Source organism: Centropristis striata, chromosome 19 (assembly GCF_030273125.1).
Source record: "Centropristis striata isolate RG_2023a ecotype Rhode Island chromosome 19, C.striata_1.0, whole genome shotgun sequence".
In the NCBI taxonomy this organism is placed as follows: domain Eukaryota; kingdom Metazoa; phylum Chordata; class Actinopteri; order Perciformes; family Serranidae; genus Centropristis; species Centropristis striata.
The window spans coordinates 18,576,156-18,592,386 of NC_081535.1; the positions used below are offsets into that span (position 1 = coordinate 18,576,156).

The following is a 16,231-nucleotide window of genomic DNA, read 5'->3' on the forward strand; positions in this document are numbered from 1 at the left end:
CAACTTCTGTACAGATTTTTTTTTTAAACTGTATGTATAATATTCTCTCTTCTCTGTCTCGTGTAACAGGACTCAAACATCTGTGCTGCAGCCATCCACGCTGGAGTGATATTAAACGAGGTCGGAGGAGACTGTACTCTGTTGAAAGCTCCAGGACAGAACTTCTATGCCGGCTCCACCAGGAACGGTATCACCTCAAGACAGTAAGCAGACAAACTAAATCCTTCTTCCCTGTGTAGACAGTCCTGGGAGGCTAATTCAATACCACTTTTCCCCCTGCAGATATGATGGAACCTATGCTGTGTCTTACACCTTTGCAGATGGGGGTGAGCTGCAATAGATTTGTAATTTTGCAAGTGTACTTTTGAGTTTGTGATGATTTTACTGATTCTGAATTCCCCCCTACAGAGCTGAGGTGTTCGGGGCCTGACTGGTACGAATTTGGAGAGTTCTGCTACAAACCTTTTGGAGACAAAAAGACATGGCACGATGCCCAGGGTAGTTGTAGGAGGTTGGGCGCTGAACTCGTATCCATCCAGTCGATGACGGAGCAGAGCTGGCTGGAAAGCTATCTCTACATGGGTATGGATCTAAAAAAATAGGAGGCTAAAGATGCTTTAATGATTAAAAAAAAAAGCTGATAGAAGGTTGAAGGAGAAGGTTTAGTTAAGCTCCTATTCACTCCCATATTTGGGTGTACTGATTCAGGTCTTGTCTGTTATTACAGCCACCAGTGACGTGTGGACAGGTCTGAATGACCTGGTTGTGCCTGGTATGTTCACTTGGTCTGATGAACACATGGTGACCTTCACTTACTGGGCTCCAGGGGAACCCAACAACCACGACGGGTTCAATGAAGACTGTGTTGAGATGTTACACCAGGTGGGAAAGATGCAGAAATCAGTCATTTTATTCCACAGATACGAAGCCAAACGACCAAAGTGCATCTTAATTCATTATTCCCTTCTTTGTGAGTGGTGGTTATTTTGATGTTAATTTAATCTTTGTTCCAGACTGGCCGGTGGAACGATGTGTCCTGTACAGAACTCAACACCTACACATGCAAAATGCGCAAAGCACATTACCCACTGCCCTCTGTACAACCCACTGTGTACGGATGTCCTCAGGTAGGACAAACACTAGACATACATCTCATTTTCTGTTCTGTTTTCAAGCTCAGACCAGAGTTATAATGCTTTTTAAGAGTGCATGTTGTGTGTTGAGATGGTCACTCTAAAAGCCTCACCTCTGTGATCTGTGTCAGGGCTGGGATGCGTATGGCTACTCCTGCTACTGGATGGAGGAGACCACCAGGAGCTGGTCGGACGCTAAAGCTTTCTGTAAAGACCTGGACGGCTCCTTGCTGCACATCGGAGACATGTGAGTGACGACCTATCCCAACTTCCTCAGGGAACACCTTATACTCTTTATATCATACTGTGTGCAAATTTTTTAATGGGTTGAGAATATCGATTATTTATTTTTAAACTATATCACTTGCAGCAGAAATTGTTAAAAACATTTATGCACACACTTTTCTGCACAGCAAGAGCATAATGCAGTTTTTTTTGCAGGGGCACAGTTGTATTTGTTACATCTTTTTAAGAAAGAATTTTTTGATGTTTGATTGATTGATAAGTTAAAAGGTATGCAGTCTTTATATTATTTTCACCCCTTTTCCCTTGCTCTCAGACAGCCTTGTTTAAGTTAAACGCAGGGTAAACTGAAGCTGTTATATCCATCTATGGCAGACTCCATTGACAAAAATGGCAATTTGTTAGTTTGTTTGTGTTATTTTGAGACTTTGGAGAATCAGAACTACACCTTTAAAACACTAAAGTCACACAATAACACAAATAAACTAAGTGATTGAGGCAGTAGTAGACCAGCAACTCCAGTGTTATGCAAGGTAAAATTGCCCTTTTTGTCAATGGAGTCTGGTGGCTTTGAAGATAGCATAGATGGAAAGATTTCACCTTTAAAGCAGTGAAAATATTATAAATATAGCACACACTAAAAAAATGTATTTCTAAAATATGTTTTGCCTCTGCTCCCATATTGTAGATAATACACTGAGTATGGATTAGTACCTCATACAAGCCCACTTGAAAAAGTCCAGACTTTCCATTCAAAGTTCCTGTCATAATTTTCTAATTTACTTTTATATTTGTGTTGCAGTTATGAGCAGGCACATTTTACAGTGACTCTGTCAGGAAAGACCGGTATGTGGTGGATCGGCCTGCGTGCTCATGGAGGGGCAATGGGAGGGGTCGACTACTTCTGGGACAACGGCTTACCTCTCACCTTCACTCATTGGGACAAGGATCAGCCAGGTAAAGGTCTAGCTCTAACCTTAATATACGCTAGACAAGATAACCCTATATACATATGGTAAACATGTCATTTTTGTCTTTAGATAACGGGGATGGTACTTGTGTGGCGATGACAACGGGTCCGATTGGTGGTTTCTGGGATGACAAGCCGTGTTTAGAGAAACACGCCTTCATCTGTGAGAAAGCCAGGCCCGACATCTCCCCACCCACCAAGGCCCCGACTCCTCCTCCTGCACAGGGCTGTGCTGAGAGCTGGACGGCTCTTCCTCACTTCAGAAACTGTTATAAGGTGCATAATTAGGTTGATTTAACCGCAAAATACACTATTTTCTGCAGCGAGAGTGAAGGCAGTGGTCAGTTTTACAGCATTGATTTATTTTGCTGATTTGTTGCAGCTCTTCCACAATGTGGACTGGTCCCTGAAGAAGAGCTGGGGGGCAGCTCACGAGGACTGTGTCGCCAGAGGAGCTAATCTGGTCAGCATCCACAATCAGGAGGAAGAAGAGTTCTTGGCTATGTACAGCAAAGGCACCAGCAAGTGGATCGGCCTCAAGCACAACCCCACAGAAGGAGGTGAGTGTAATGTGCGTTTTATAGAGTGGACCTTGGTGGAAGATAAGTGCGATACAAATAAAGACTATTCCCCTCCACGTAGGCTATTCCTGGAGCGATGGTACACCACTCTCGCACACCAACTGGGGTCACGGCGAGCCCAACAACCACGAGGGCCGTGAGGAGTGTGTAGAGATGGTGAGCAGCACCAACGGGACCTTCGCCTGGTGGAACGATCTTAACTGTGACGCTCACCAGGACTGGATATGCATGATTATGAAAGGAAAGAACCCCGTCCTGCCCCCAGTGCCCCCACCTCCAATCCCAGGTATCACAAGACACCTACAAGCTTTTGATTTCCAAATGTCAGAAAACCATTTCCTTTATTGGAGTCGTGAAAAATGCAATAAACTACACTTTTCATGTGTCATCCCTCAGCTCCTGACTGTGGTTCCAACCCTGGCTGGAGGAAGAACAACAACATCTGCTACTACTACAACGACACAGACGTTGTGGACTACCACACGGCCATGAAGCGCTGCTACGCTGAGAAGGCCTCACTCGTCTCCATCCTCAGCAAAGATGAACAGGCATATGTCAACACCATGGTACGTCTTCTTTTCTTGATTGATTGATGTTTATTTAGAATGTGTAAATAAATACATAAAAGGTTGTGCTTGAGGCCGAATAATAATAATAATTATTATTATCATTATCATTATTATTATTATTATTATTATTAATAATAACAATAATAATAATAATAATACTTATAATTTTAATAAATAAAAAAGAAAAAGAAAGCATACAAATTCATACAACCAAAAAATTACATGCAAGCAAAAAGAAAAAGGAACATTAATTCATTTGGTATACATATTCGAAAAGGAGTGGGAAAAAGTACAATTTATTTAATCCCACCACTTTTCTGTAATTATTAATAGTTAATCGTATAATTATGTAATTATTTCAGCACAATATATTGTGATATCACAGTCATAGTTTGGTGTGTCAACATAACTTTCAGGGGAATAAAAGGTCATAGTATAATATGTGAAAAAAATTCATGAAGAAAACAATCATAGTAAAGGACGTCATACATTTAATTAAAAACAATATAGTATAGTATGTTATCAATTTAATGAAAAAAATGGTCATAGTATACTATGTGAAAAAAACATTGAAGAAAAAAAAGCTCATAGTTTAGTATGTCATAAATGTCATGAAAATAGGCATATTATATTATTCATTCATTTTATTTAACCACTTATGCAAACTGGGGTCATGGGGACTGGAGCCTATCCCAGCTGACATTGGGTGAGAGGCGGAGTACACCCTGGTCAGGTCTTCAGACGATCAAAGGGTTTTGTTGTGATGTGTTACAGTGAAATATGTGTATATGTTCATGTTGTGCTGCTCTTCCAGGTGGGGACGGGCAAAGTGGCTGCAGCTTGGATTGGAATGATGATGTTTGGCATTGCAAATGGACAATACATGTACGTTTATTTCAAAATAAGGGGAGTTGAGGTAAACACCTCAACTTACCTTTTACTTGTTTCATCTGATCATCATCATTTTGAGGATTCTTCTAAGATGTACACATTAAAGATAAATACCAAGGCTTCTCTGTTTTATCTGCACAGATGGTTGGACTCCTCCCCTGTGACGTACACTCACTGGGGTCCAGGTGAGCCAAACAACGCCAACGGGGAGGAACAATGTGTTCAGATGAACAGACATCAAGGTACTGAAATTCCAAACAATTGAGACGATGTGGATCTGTTTATTTGCTATCCATTTTTACTGAACTGGAACTGACAGTGAACTCTGGTTTGTTTAGGTGGATGGAACGATGCCAACTGTGGTCGGGCTGGAGCAGGTTACGTTTGTAAGAAGTACCCAGGAGCTGACCACACCCCTCCTCCACCCACACAGCCCTGGGAGGGCAACTGTCCTGCAGGTAACACACACATATACATACTAATAGGACTTTTTTATGCCAATTTGAACCGATACTATGACTTTTTTTGTTTTTTTTGAAAGACATACTATATTATGACTTTTTTCAGATTTTGGACGACATACTATACTAGGACCTTTTTATGATTTCCAATGACCAATGATTTTTACTATGACCTTTTTACATTTAAATACATACTATAATATTATTTTTTACGTTTTTTTGAACGACATACTATTTTATGACTTTTTTCAGATTTCGAACGACATACTATACTATGACTATTTTATTTTGAAAGACATACTTTGACTTTTTTTGTGATTTAGAATGACACACTATACTATGACTTTTATTCTATTAAATTCATGATCGTTATGCCAGACCTCAGGAAAACCTGCGCACAGCATAAAAGATGACTCCCCCTTCCCCACTCCCAAGCATGACCAGTGCCAAAGAGATTCAGTCCAAACAGAATCAATTTATTTACATAACTCAAGGTAAACGTCTTCAGGTAGAGAATTGGCCAACACAACAAACAAAATCTAATTTTAATCAACTAACTTATCTAGTAACCCAAAAGAACTAAACAAAAGAGACAGTCTCCCTAAGCAACTAAAACAACAAAACAGGAGCCAAGAGGTAAAAAAAAAATCAGATGTTTGGACTATATTATGGTGTTTTTTATTTTAATGTAATTTTGAACATAGTATATAATTACTTTTTCGTATGCAATGTATGATATTCAGGGTGGGAATTATTGTGAATATTTTAATTCATACCAAACAGGACTAAAGTAGACTGACATTTTTTTAATGAAATATTATGACATATAATAGTATGACTTTCCTGGAAAAAAATGTGTGGCTAACTATTGTAAGATATTCCTCATGACATTTTTATGAAATGCTATACTTTATATACTCCTCAATGAAATATGATACAAGCCATTTACCTTTCCTACCTCCAGGTTGGATGCGTTTCAAGGATAAGTGCTTCATGTTTAAAGGGAAGGAAAATGACATTAAAGCCAACTGGTCTTATGCTCGGACCTGGTGCAAAGAACAAGGAGGAGATCTGGCAGTTATTGATAGCCAGTACGAGAATGGTAAGATAGAGTTATGTAAATTAATCAGTCCGGGGGCTGCAGTTCAGCGAGACCACTCTTTATAATTTATCATCTCCTCCAGACTTCGTTGCTAGTTACCTCAGGGACCTGAAACTTCCGACGTGGATCGGCCTGTCAGATCTTCTGTCAGAGAATCAGTATGCCTGGAGTGACGGGGTCAGCCCTGTGAAGTACACCAACTGGAATGACAAGGAGCCCAATAATGCAGGAGGAGCGGTGAGGATCATTTTCTTACACTGCAGTTATTTATATTTAGAGCGAAGCAGGTGGGAATCATTGTGAATCTTAATAATCACAAACAAGCAGGACTAGAGTGACGTGTGCCATGTTTATAGTTAGACATCTTTAAGCTTTCTTGTCTTTCCCAACAGGAACACTGTGTGGCGATGGCGCACAACCACCTGGTGAGCGGCAAGTGGAACGATGATGCCTGCCACAAGCAACATAGCTTCGTCTGCTACAGGAAGAAATGTCAGGAAACACTAAAATAATATTGATTTCATATAGTTACAGAAATTACAGAAAACATAAAGCAGCTAAATCCCTGTTCAGGCCTTACTTAAAAGATATTTTTCCATCTGCTTCCACAACAGCGAGCAGCATCGACCCTCCACCCCCGACCCAGAGCCCCTGCCCTCCTGGCTACATCTCATGGTACAATAACTGCTACAAGTTGGTGAAGGAGCCATTGACCTGGGACGCGGCTCAGACGGCCTGCGAGAAGGAGGAAGGCAACCTGGCCAGCGTAGACATGAGCTACGACCAGGCCTTCATCGCTGGAGTGGTGCTGCAGGGCGGAGAGGACGCCTGGATCGGACTCAGACGGAAGGTGCTGTCAGAGAGGGAACACACAATAGTAAACCTGAACTACCTGAGAATTGAAAAGACTTTAAAATCCTGAAAGTAAACCCAAACTATTCATCTATCAGTAAGCAACGAGAAAAGTTAAAAACATCCTTAGGTTGTATTTTTTTTTTTTTATTACAGCTAGTTTCAGGTCAAACCAAACAACCTTCTGTATTTATTTTTTCTAATCTTATCTTTTTTGTGAAAATAATTCAACCTCTTTGGGCATTAAGATTATTTAAATAATACCATGTAAAAAGCTTAGGGTGGGCTTTGCGATTCTTCCAAAACCTTTTCTTTGTAATTATCAGATCTGATAATTTAAGTACGGAAGCAGAGAATGACCATATGGCCATGGATTTTTTTATTTTTATGCACTGTTCTCCTGATAACAACTTATCTCGATATATCCTCGCCACGCAGACACACACTGCAGTCAATTCAACGTGACAGCTAACGTTGTAGCCTGTAATTGCAATTAAACCTTAACTCCACTCCACTTTGACAAGCAAATAAATCGGGGAGTGAAGTGAGACGCTCACAGCTCCATGCGCAATTACGCGCAGACAAAGACAGTGTTTAGTTAATAGCCAGTGTCAGGAACAGTCCAAGCATCCACACACCAAGCATCCATGACAACTTAACATGTTGACAGTCTCGCATACACACACAGACATCTGACTTGACAACTAATGTTACAATATAGCCTGTAAGTGCAATTAAACTTCACTACACTATTTCCAGCTCTGTGCATCATTTTACATGCAAGGAGATACAGTAAGCAGTGTTTATCTCTTGCATCCAGGTGCATCATATACACATTGGGTAGGTTTAGGCTGCCTGCAGACACCTTGATGGTCTACATAAATATTAAGTAGCCATGTGGAATATTAAGTAGCCATGTGGAATATTAAGTAGCCATGTGGAATATTAAGCAGCCTTATATCTACACTGTTTAACCCATGCTGGCACCGATGCACAGTCCCATTATGTTTTACAGACATTTGTAGTTAACTAAAAAGGTAAAACGTTATGTTGCATTTTTCAGGCACTTCCCTCAAAACAGCCAAATTAAGAATCAAAACCTACATTTATCCAAATTGTTATCATGCCATAACAATCTTTGTTATATTGAGATAATAAGTCGTTTTCACGAGATAACAGTGCATAAAAATAAAAAAATCCATGGCCGTTTTCGGCTTTCATATTAAAGTATTGAACCCAAGCTTATATTTTCTTGTAATGCAGGATGATGGCTCCTACATGTGGACGGATGGCTGGCCAGTTTTTTTCACTCAGTGGGGTCCCGGAGAGCCCACTAATACCAAGGACGAGGGCTGCGTGAGCATGAGGGATACACGTGGGTTCCACGGGTTCCACGGGACCTGGAACGACACCAAGTGTGAACTTTCTAAACCCTACATCTGCAAATACTCCAAAGGTTTGTAACGAAAATTTAATTTTTCTTCCTTTCTGTTTTGTCTTATACGTTAAAAAAAAGCTTAATTTAGAATCCAAATTTTGAAGCATTGTTGGTGATGTACATCGTCTCTCAGAGCAACCTCCGCCGACTCCCGCCCCTGGAGATGGAAAATGTCTGCCATTCTTCCAGCCCTTTGGCCACTACTGTTACTTTGTGTACAACGGTCAGAAAGGTTACTCTTGGGCGGACTCCCGACTCAAATGCCAAAGCTTTAGGGCAGACCTGGTGTCCATCCACAGCAGAGCGGAGATAGAGCACATCAGGAACCACAACTACACCAAATACCACCACGTCTGGATCGGCCTCACCAGGGACAGCCACTGTGAGTGTAAAAAGCAACAATAGGACAATGATACCAATGTTAATTTATGGGATTGTTTGGATCTGAGCTTTGAATTACACATAAATATATATATATATCAATATGTGGACTAACACTTCTGATGGAATACTTTGATGATTTTCTAGTTGGCTGGGGCTGGATAGATAAGACCCCTCTGGGATTCCTCAACTGGGCTCCCGGTGAGCCCAATACAGCTAACTTCGGCGAGGAGAACTGTGTGGAGATGTACCACGACGGACGCTGGAATGACAACAACTGCCTGCAGGAGAGAGGCTTTGCATGCCGCCACCGCCAGTGTAAGTATTTTTTTCTTTTAAGTGTATATTTTTATATTTAGATGGAGGACGGCAGGCTTTTTTTCAAAGCTCTCAGGAGAAAGAAAATTTAGAAAAGATTCTAACAGAGATATGACAAGCAGATTAACAGCTTCTCTGTGTGAAACCCTTTTTCAGACCATCACACAGACCCCAGTGGTGCACCCATTTTCCCCACTGATGAAGTACCAGGTGACGACAGTAAGTGTGACAAAATGTCAAATACAACTTTCTTAATCTTCATATTTTTACCTTCTATGTTGTTGTCAAACTAGAGTAGATGTCCCACCAGAGACACGTTTGAATGTTGAGAAACGGTTAAAATGAAAAATATGTTTTAACTCCCCTGCTGACACATCTGCTGTATCTCTCTTTGTACAGGTGCAGCGGTGATAGCCGGTGCCATCATTGGAGCTGTTGTGGTTTGCACCTTGATAGCCGGACTGCTGTACTACGTCGTCAGAGTGCGAGGGTATAAACTGAGCAGCTTGAGCCTGCCAACAAGAAAAAACACTCCTATTGATGTGGTGAGTTTTTGATTAGCCTGTTATGTCGAGCTGTTCTGAATAGTCTGGCGCTTTGTTTATAACGCTGAAATTTGAATTCTAAAACATTGAAATACTTAACAGATTCTTTTTTTTGCATGTAATAATAATGTTACATTTTAAACCAGATGTTTCTCTAAAGTTGCACGCTACACTAATATTATAAGTTGCATGTTTTTTGTAGAATAGACTCCAGTGGACTTGTGTAACCAAAACATTTCCAATAACAAGTCTAATATATATATATATTTTTTTGTTTGTTTGTTTTTTTCTCTTTAAGAAAATGTAATCACTTCCAAATTTGGCATTTTTATCTGTTGAAATATTCTGCTTCAATTCAATACATCTAGCAGCAATTTAACAGCACCTTAAAATACATTTAATCTGATGAACAACTTGATTCATTTTGAGGATTTCCTTTAAGGATTTAAAAAATATATATTTAGAGTTTTATTATATTTATATTTAGGAAGCTTTAAATGTCTCAGTAGAAGCTTTTAATGTGGGAAAAAAATTACATTATAAAAGGGCATTCAGTACAGTTCTACTATTACTTGATTGGGTGTCAACACTTCAAGTTTTTATGGGACTGTAAATGCTGACTTGTGTCTTTCTTCTGTTGCAGCCTGCTTTCACCAACCCCAACTTCCCAGGAGAATCAGACACTTAAACCATCACTCCAGTTTTGTACAGTAAATTGAGTTTTTCTTAAAACAAATCAGCAACAATTTGGTTTTAGGTCTCTAGACTACTATCAAATTTAAGTCTATTGTATATACTGTAATACACTAATAAATATATGATGTATTAAAACGGTTTCCTGTGTTGCACCTATATTTTTGAAGTGCAACAGTTTTGTAATGTTTACAACTGCATGACCAGAGTAATTCAGAAATGTTGTGCATGTAATTCACTGTTCATGTGTTATTCACTGACCTTTACCATTAAATTGTGTTAGTCTTGTTTCCTTTGAAAGAAATGCAAGTAAACAACAATAAATTAAGGACAATAAATTGATTCCCAGTGTTTATTTATCTCTGTACACTGCAACACAAATTCTTTACATATTTCACAAAAGGAAAAAAAGCATCCTTCAAAAAGCTTTCTGAACATTTTTCTAGTAAATAATTATTTGGACAAGAAGTGTAAACTTGTTGCGGAGTAATTCATAAATGAAGCACAGACAATCAAGGATTATGGAAATAAAGCCAAAGGTTGAAAAAGACAGGAAAACCATTGCATTATTCATGAATGTCAAATGCCAGAATGACCTTATGTGCAGTGTAGATGTCTACGGTAAGAAACTCTAAAGATCATTTTTAAAGCAGCCTGCTGATAATCGGTACATAAAAATAACCTCAAACGCCATGGCACCAGTGTACTCGCTCCGTACTTAAAAAAATATCACGATCATTTGTGTGAGAAAATAAAGTCAGGAACACTTTGTGATCCTCGTTTAGCCCTTTTATTGTGTAATTGCACACAGACATGCCAACTGAATTAACAAGCGAAACATTTCAAAACCAGAAATGTGCTATTTAAATGCACTAAACTACAGTAATGTTCCTTCTCCAACATCACTAATTTCATACTGATTATTTTGGAAACTCCCGTGAACTTGTGATAACAATGTCAACACCTCACTAAAAGTTTTGAACCAACAGAACTCGTGCTTTATTGCTTTGAATCAATAAACAAAGAGTAAAGACTAGCACAGTCCTGACGGTCTTCTTGGGAACATGGTGTTCTTTTTGTCCATCGAGGCTCTGAAATTAACTACAAATACTCAACAAAGTGCATTATTTTGTAAGCAATAGTTTGGCCTTTTATTGTACTCCCACAGTTATAGTAAACGTATTGCAACTCAATATTTGCTACTCAACAAAAGTGTGGGAAACAGAGGAAAGCAGCTTACTGGTGCAAAAACAAATAAAGTGAACACTACTGAAGTGTCATATCTGTTGAACGACCGGTAGTCCCGCTATACTTGAAAGGTAACTCAAACTCATGAGCACGACCAATGTCCACCACTACATCTACCACTATACCTACAGGAAAGTAGGGGATTTAAATTGACCTCCCCTTTTTTGTTTTTGCAAGTAGTAAAAAGGGAAGGTGGGATTTTTTCTTTAAGTGCTGTTGTATGAGGTACTTATCTACAGTCAGTACAGAAGATGGTGCTCAGCATGCCCCCAATCTGGAGAAGCGGGCAGGAGTACTGACACAGAAGCTAACGGATGCAGCAGCAGAATGTATTTCAGACACTAAAACAAACACACTAAAAAATTATCAATATCAGTTTAAGTGTGCAAGAGTATTGTCAGCGCTTTATCTTACTGTCAGACAGCTCTGTCCAAGTTTACAAAGGGGCGACTGAAGCTCTTATCTATGTTTTCTTCAAAGACAGCAATTTTACCTTCCAGAACACAGTTGATGCTGGTCTACCGCTGCCTTGATCGGCTAATTTGTTTGAATTATAGTGCAACTTTTGTGTTTTAAATGGTTAGTTCAGATTCACCAGTCACACAATAAAACAAACAAACTAACCAATTAAGGCAGAGGTAGACCAGCAACCTCTATTTTCTGCGAGGTAAAATTGCTGTTTTTAGCAAAGGATTTTGGTGGCTTTAAAGACAACATAGGTAACGGCTTCAATGAAGTGATGAAAATATTCTAAATATAGCATGCCAACCTCCATCTACTGTAGGTAAATAACTCATACAACCCCACTTCAATAAACCCAAATTATCCTTTTAAGTTGTTTACTTCAATTTGATGCTTCTATAACTTCCATTAGAAGGAGGGCACAAGTGCAATTTTTCTTAACAGAAGGACAAGAATAAAATCTGCTTTGGTCCAACAAACTAGTCACGACTCGTCATTATCAGCCAGATCCTGATCTTGAGCTGCAAACTATCAACCATCATAACAACAAAACCATGTGCCATCAGAATCTTGAGTCTGGCAGCTCTCAAAAACATTTCCAATCATCATTCGTAGCAACATGGACAAGACCTTTTCAATTAACAGTATGAACCTCACAGGTAAATCTCCCCTGAAGTCATATAACCTTTCTTACTCTGCCTCCTTATATCATTATTAATATCCAGATTTATCTTTGTTATAGGCAACACACTCAATCCATAATTCAACCTACATTCAATTCAGTATTTTGTATGGCACTTTTTAAAAATGATTATTTATAACGCACTTATTATTGCACAAAAAATGTGTTCAATCTTACCAGAGCTGTGTAAACACTCATTTGAAAAACTGAAAATACAGATGCCAACAAGGGATTAGTTTAAAATGAATCTGTTTAAAGAAAAAAATAAAGAAAAATCATGATCAGTGTCTTATAGAAACATTAGCTAAAGTGGTCATAGTAAATACGATCTGTGTCAGGACTTCCTCCACAACCATGTGATAAGGCAAGAGAGAATTATAAAGTTACCAAATGGCACTTCTGGTTGTATTTAACCTGCTTCCATCCAAATTTAGTTAAGGTCACCCCTGGATAAAAAAAAAATGTGATTCCCAAATTATTTCAAAAGAGAAACCAGAAGATACAATGTACGTGCAAGACATGAAATATGTGGATTACAGCAGACGTAACCCAGGTTTATAAAAGTGCCAGATAGACAGAGAGAGACAATAAATAAGAAGTGCAATGATTACATGAGATGACATCTTTGTCTACCTTCTCAATGAGATGAGTTGACGTCCATGAGAAGAAATGAAAACTGGGAAGAGTCTGAGGGACAGTTCATGTGGTTATCAGAGTCACACGCTGAGGTGAAGTAAAGGTAATGGGAGGCAGCTCTGAGTCTTCTGCAGGTGTTCAGTGAGCAGGTTGTTGGTCACTTTACCTTTTGGCTGTCCAGCCTCAGCCAGTAGACGCCTTGTCTTGTGTAACGGACCATAGAGCTCATACTTGACGTCAGGCTCAACGGGCCCATAACGGTGTCCAGCTCCGCCAGCAAACCTGAAACATACAGACACATTAAAAGGATTACACAAAAAAATAATCATGAGCAGTATGAAAACACCCTCCATAAAGTCAAACGTTGTTCTTCTTTTAAAATCAACTTTGGCTCTAAACTATCTAGAACACCGTCTACAGCTAGATCTAAAGAGAGCTTGGCGTCTGCTGCAGCCATGTTGGATCTGTAAGAAAACTACAAAACTACAAGCTTCCGTCTGTCGAGTAGTACGCGTCATCGTCTTGCCTTCCCTCCTGTGATTGGATCCCTAAAACAGGGCTAAGTAACGGCCATAGATTCCAGACTGTCTGCAGGTTTGAAATGAAATCGAGCCCGCAAGGCAGTATGGGTATACCCAGGCTAGCACACAGCACTTTGATACTTTGTTTTTGTAAGGACCTATACAAATATAAATTGTTGACAAGCCATATAGCAGTTATTTGGGGATCAGTAACAGTAAATTGTCTTAATTCACTGCATGTTAATGTTGTCAGTAGAAATATCAACACATTTTAATTCAGCTTACCGCTGCCTCTTTGTGCCAACTCCTCTGCCTGCTCCCAGGCCTCTTGAGAGTTCAAGAACAATGTCGTGATTTTGACGTAGGTGAATGCTACTTGTCCAATGGCCTGAGGAACTGCCACAGTACTGCAGACAGGGTCCACAACCAACCCGCTGCCACTGTGGTTGGAGGCGGGAGCTGCACTGGTAGATGTGTTGGCTGGAGACGGCATGTTGGGCTTGTAGGACGGGGTGTCTGTGACCCTTAAAGGAAAGAAGAAAAGATGTTGGCTTTTTATGACAGCTTAGTGTAATATTCCCAAATAACTGGTGGAACATGCACTACTTACTTTGGTGTTACCACAGAGACATCGTGACTTGAGTTCTGAAAGGGGTCCAAATTTAATAAGAACAACACATTAGTAATAATCTTTCCAACTCAGTAAAACTACTGAATCAACTTTGGTGTTTGTTCGATATCATTGCAAAACAATTACACTTGCTTTAAAGAGTTATGGTATCATATTAGTACTTACACTGAAGTGATCAGCGAGGGTCTTTGAATACTTGAGTGCAGTTTTGTGTTTGTGGCGAAACATGGCCATCTGCAGTAGAGACTGGCACTTCAAACTAGAAAACATAGTTCAGTGTTAATGAAGCATTTGTTATTCACAATTTGTTAAACAAAAAAAAAAGAACAGGATTCTTTAATGTCATACTATTGACATTTTTTATCACTTTTTTGACATATTACACTATGGCATGTTATTATGACTTTTTTTAATCATAATTTTTACCGCATACTACATTATGACACTTATTTAAGGCATAATGTACTCCAGAATGACAAGTGATTAAAAAAAACAATACTGAATGACAACAAATGAGAATTTGAATTGAATCAAAGTCTCCAAATCTGTTCTCACCAAAATAAAGCTAAAGAAAAAACAAATATAAGCACTAATGTTACAGGCATTAGAAAGTATCATCTACATCTTACCATAAAGCTAAAAAGTCCTTTTCAGAGGGTGTAATGGAGGCGTCCATTGAGCTTTTAAGCTTCTGCACAAACCTGTGAGGGTGAAGAATGTGGCAGTGAAACTAATGCATGAATCAAATTCAGTTGAGAAGCCAAAAAGCTTTATGGTATAGCTCGGAATTTAACTAAGACATATATATAAAAAAAGACTAAATGCACCATTTCAAACCTGTAAAATAATAACCACAGATAATAATGATAAAAGGGGGTTCGTACTTGAGCAGTTCCACCGTATCTGCAAACATAGTGTAGAAACCCTTTGAAATGTATGGTTCTTTTTCCATCGCAATGCCACTTTCAACGAAGAACATGGCTCCATCCAGGTAGTTGAAAGCTTTACTGAGCTTATCAGACTAGAGAGAGAAAAATAAACACAGCTTAGTTATGAGTTACTCACATAATTGCAGCCATTTTAATTAATAAAAGAGACTACCTACCTCTGCATCTGCTTTGTGCTTCAGTTTTTTGGCTTCCTTAATGTAATGCTTCACAGAATACTGCCTACAGATGAGAGAAGCTTTATTAGATGACTAACAACAATGTTAAATTATTACTTCATTACAATAGAATTTGTCATCACTGATGACACAGCTTTACTTAATAACAGTGTAACAATTTGGCAACAATTAGTTTTAAATCAGAGGCAATGAAATGTTGCAGTTTTCTCTTTGGACTGCTCCCACAGAAGAACTGGCATGCAGTACTCTGAGCAATAGTGTCCTTATTAATATATCAATTGCTAATTGCTGAAGAGACCTTAGTTTTTTTAAGACCACCCACTGTTTTGATTCTGGGGAGAGCTTGACACATTAGCTGCTACCTGTGCACCTGTGGGGAGGTATTGTGGGGAGACAAAAGACTGAATGTGGTTTTGTTACACACCACCAAGAACTGTACATACACCCTTTTAAACTGAACAACTAAAAAGAAGAGAAACACCAACACACTGTCTTCACTTGCCTAATAAAGATACTTTAATACAACGTTTCAATCAAAGACCTTCCTCAAGTGTGCAGGTGCTTTTACGCTGTGTCTTCTCCACCAACACACCTGTCCCCAGAACTTTTCAGGAGTGCAAGAGAATTTTCTGATGATCTAAACAACTACAAAGACGAGTTGACGAGAGCTGCACCTGAGAGGAGTTCTGCCTAGTCACTCAAGCAGAGAGAGCTGGTTGCTGAGACCCAGAACAGTGGCCAGTTAGTG

At 39.2% G+C, this 16,231-nt stretch overlaps 2 protein-coding genes across 2 annotated transcripts in view; one reads left to right on the forward strand and one right to left on the reverse strand.

Annotated features, from left to right (window-relative positions):
- LOC131992357 (macrophage mannose receptor 1) overlaps positions 1-10,792 on the forward strand; it is a 23,488-nt gene extending 12,696 nt beyond the window's left edge. The window contains exons 26-49 of the mRNA XM_059357915.1: positions 70-203; positions 283-326; positions 409-582; positions 728-882; positions 1,014-1,127; positions 1,265-1,380; positions 2,179-2,333; positions 2,417-2,622; positions 2,729-2,906; positions 2,989-3,213; positions 3,324-3,493; positions 4,311-4,381; positions 4,529-4,629; positions 4,726-4,845; positions 5,813-5,950; positions 6,033-6,187; positions 6,343-6,442; positions 6,565-6,800; positions 8,066-8,258; positions 8,374-8,622; positions 8,769-8,939; positions 9,096-9,158; positions 9,339-9,484; positions 10,128-10,792. Of these exons, the coding sequence (XP_059213898.1) occupies positions 70-203; positions 283-326; positions 409-582; positions 728-882; positions 1,014-1,127; positions 1,265-1,380; positions 2,179-2,333; positions 2,417-2,622; positions 2,729-2,906; positions 2,989-3,213; positions 3,324-3,493; positions 4,311-4,381; positions 4,529-4,629; positions 4,726-4,845; positions 5,813-5,950; positions 6,033-6,187; positions 6,343-6,442; positions 6,565-6,800; positions 8,066-8,258; positions 8,374-8,622; positions 8,769-8,939; positions 9,096-9,158; positions 9,339-9,484; positions 10,128-10,172 (3,459 nt within the window). The 3' untranslated portion in view covers positions 10,173-10,792. The remainder of the gene's footprint in view (positions 1-69; positions 204-282; positions 327-408; positions 583-727; positions 883-1,013; positions 1,128-1,264; positions 1,381-2,178; positions 2,334-2,416; positions 2,623-2,728; positions 2,907-2,988; positions 3,214-3,323; positions 3,494-4,310; positions 4,382-4,528; positions 4,630-4,725; positions 4,846-5,812; positions 5,951-6,032; positions 6,188-6,342; positions 6,443-6,564; positions 6,801-8,065; positions 8,259-8,373; positions 8,623-8,768; positions 8,940-9,095; positions 9,159-9,338; positions 9,485-10,127) is intronic.
- The window catches only part of aff1 (AF4/FMR2 family, member 1), a 25,776-nt gene continuing 20,060 nt past the window's right edge, over positions 10,516-16,231 (reverse strand). Inside the window, exons 15-21 of the mRNA XM_059358638.1 lie at positions 15,463-15,526; positions 15,242-15,378; positions 14,987-15,058; positions 14,523-14,616; positions 14,337-14,371; positions 14,012-14,250; positions 10,516-13,487 (exon numbers count right to left, since the gene is read on the reverse strand). Coding sequence (XP_059214621.1) covers positions 13,363-13,487; positions 14,012-14,250; positions 14,337-14,371; positions 14,523-14,616; positions 14,987-15,058; positions 15,242-15,378; positions 15,463-15,526 — 766 coding nt within the window. The 3' untranslated portion in view covers positions 10,516-13,362. The remainder of the gene's footprint in view (positions 13,488-14,011; positions 14,251-14,336; positions 14,372-14,522; positions 14,617-14,986; positions 15,059-15,241; positions 15,379-15,462; positions 15,527-16,231) is intronic.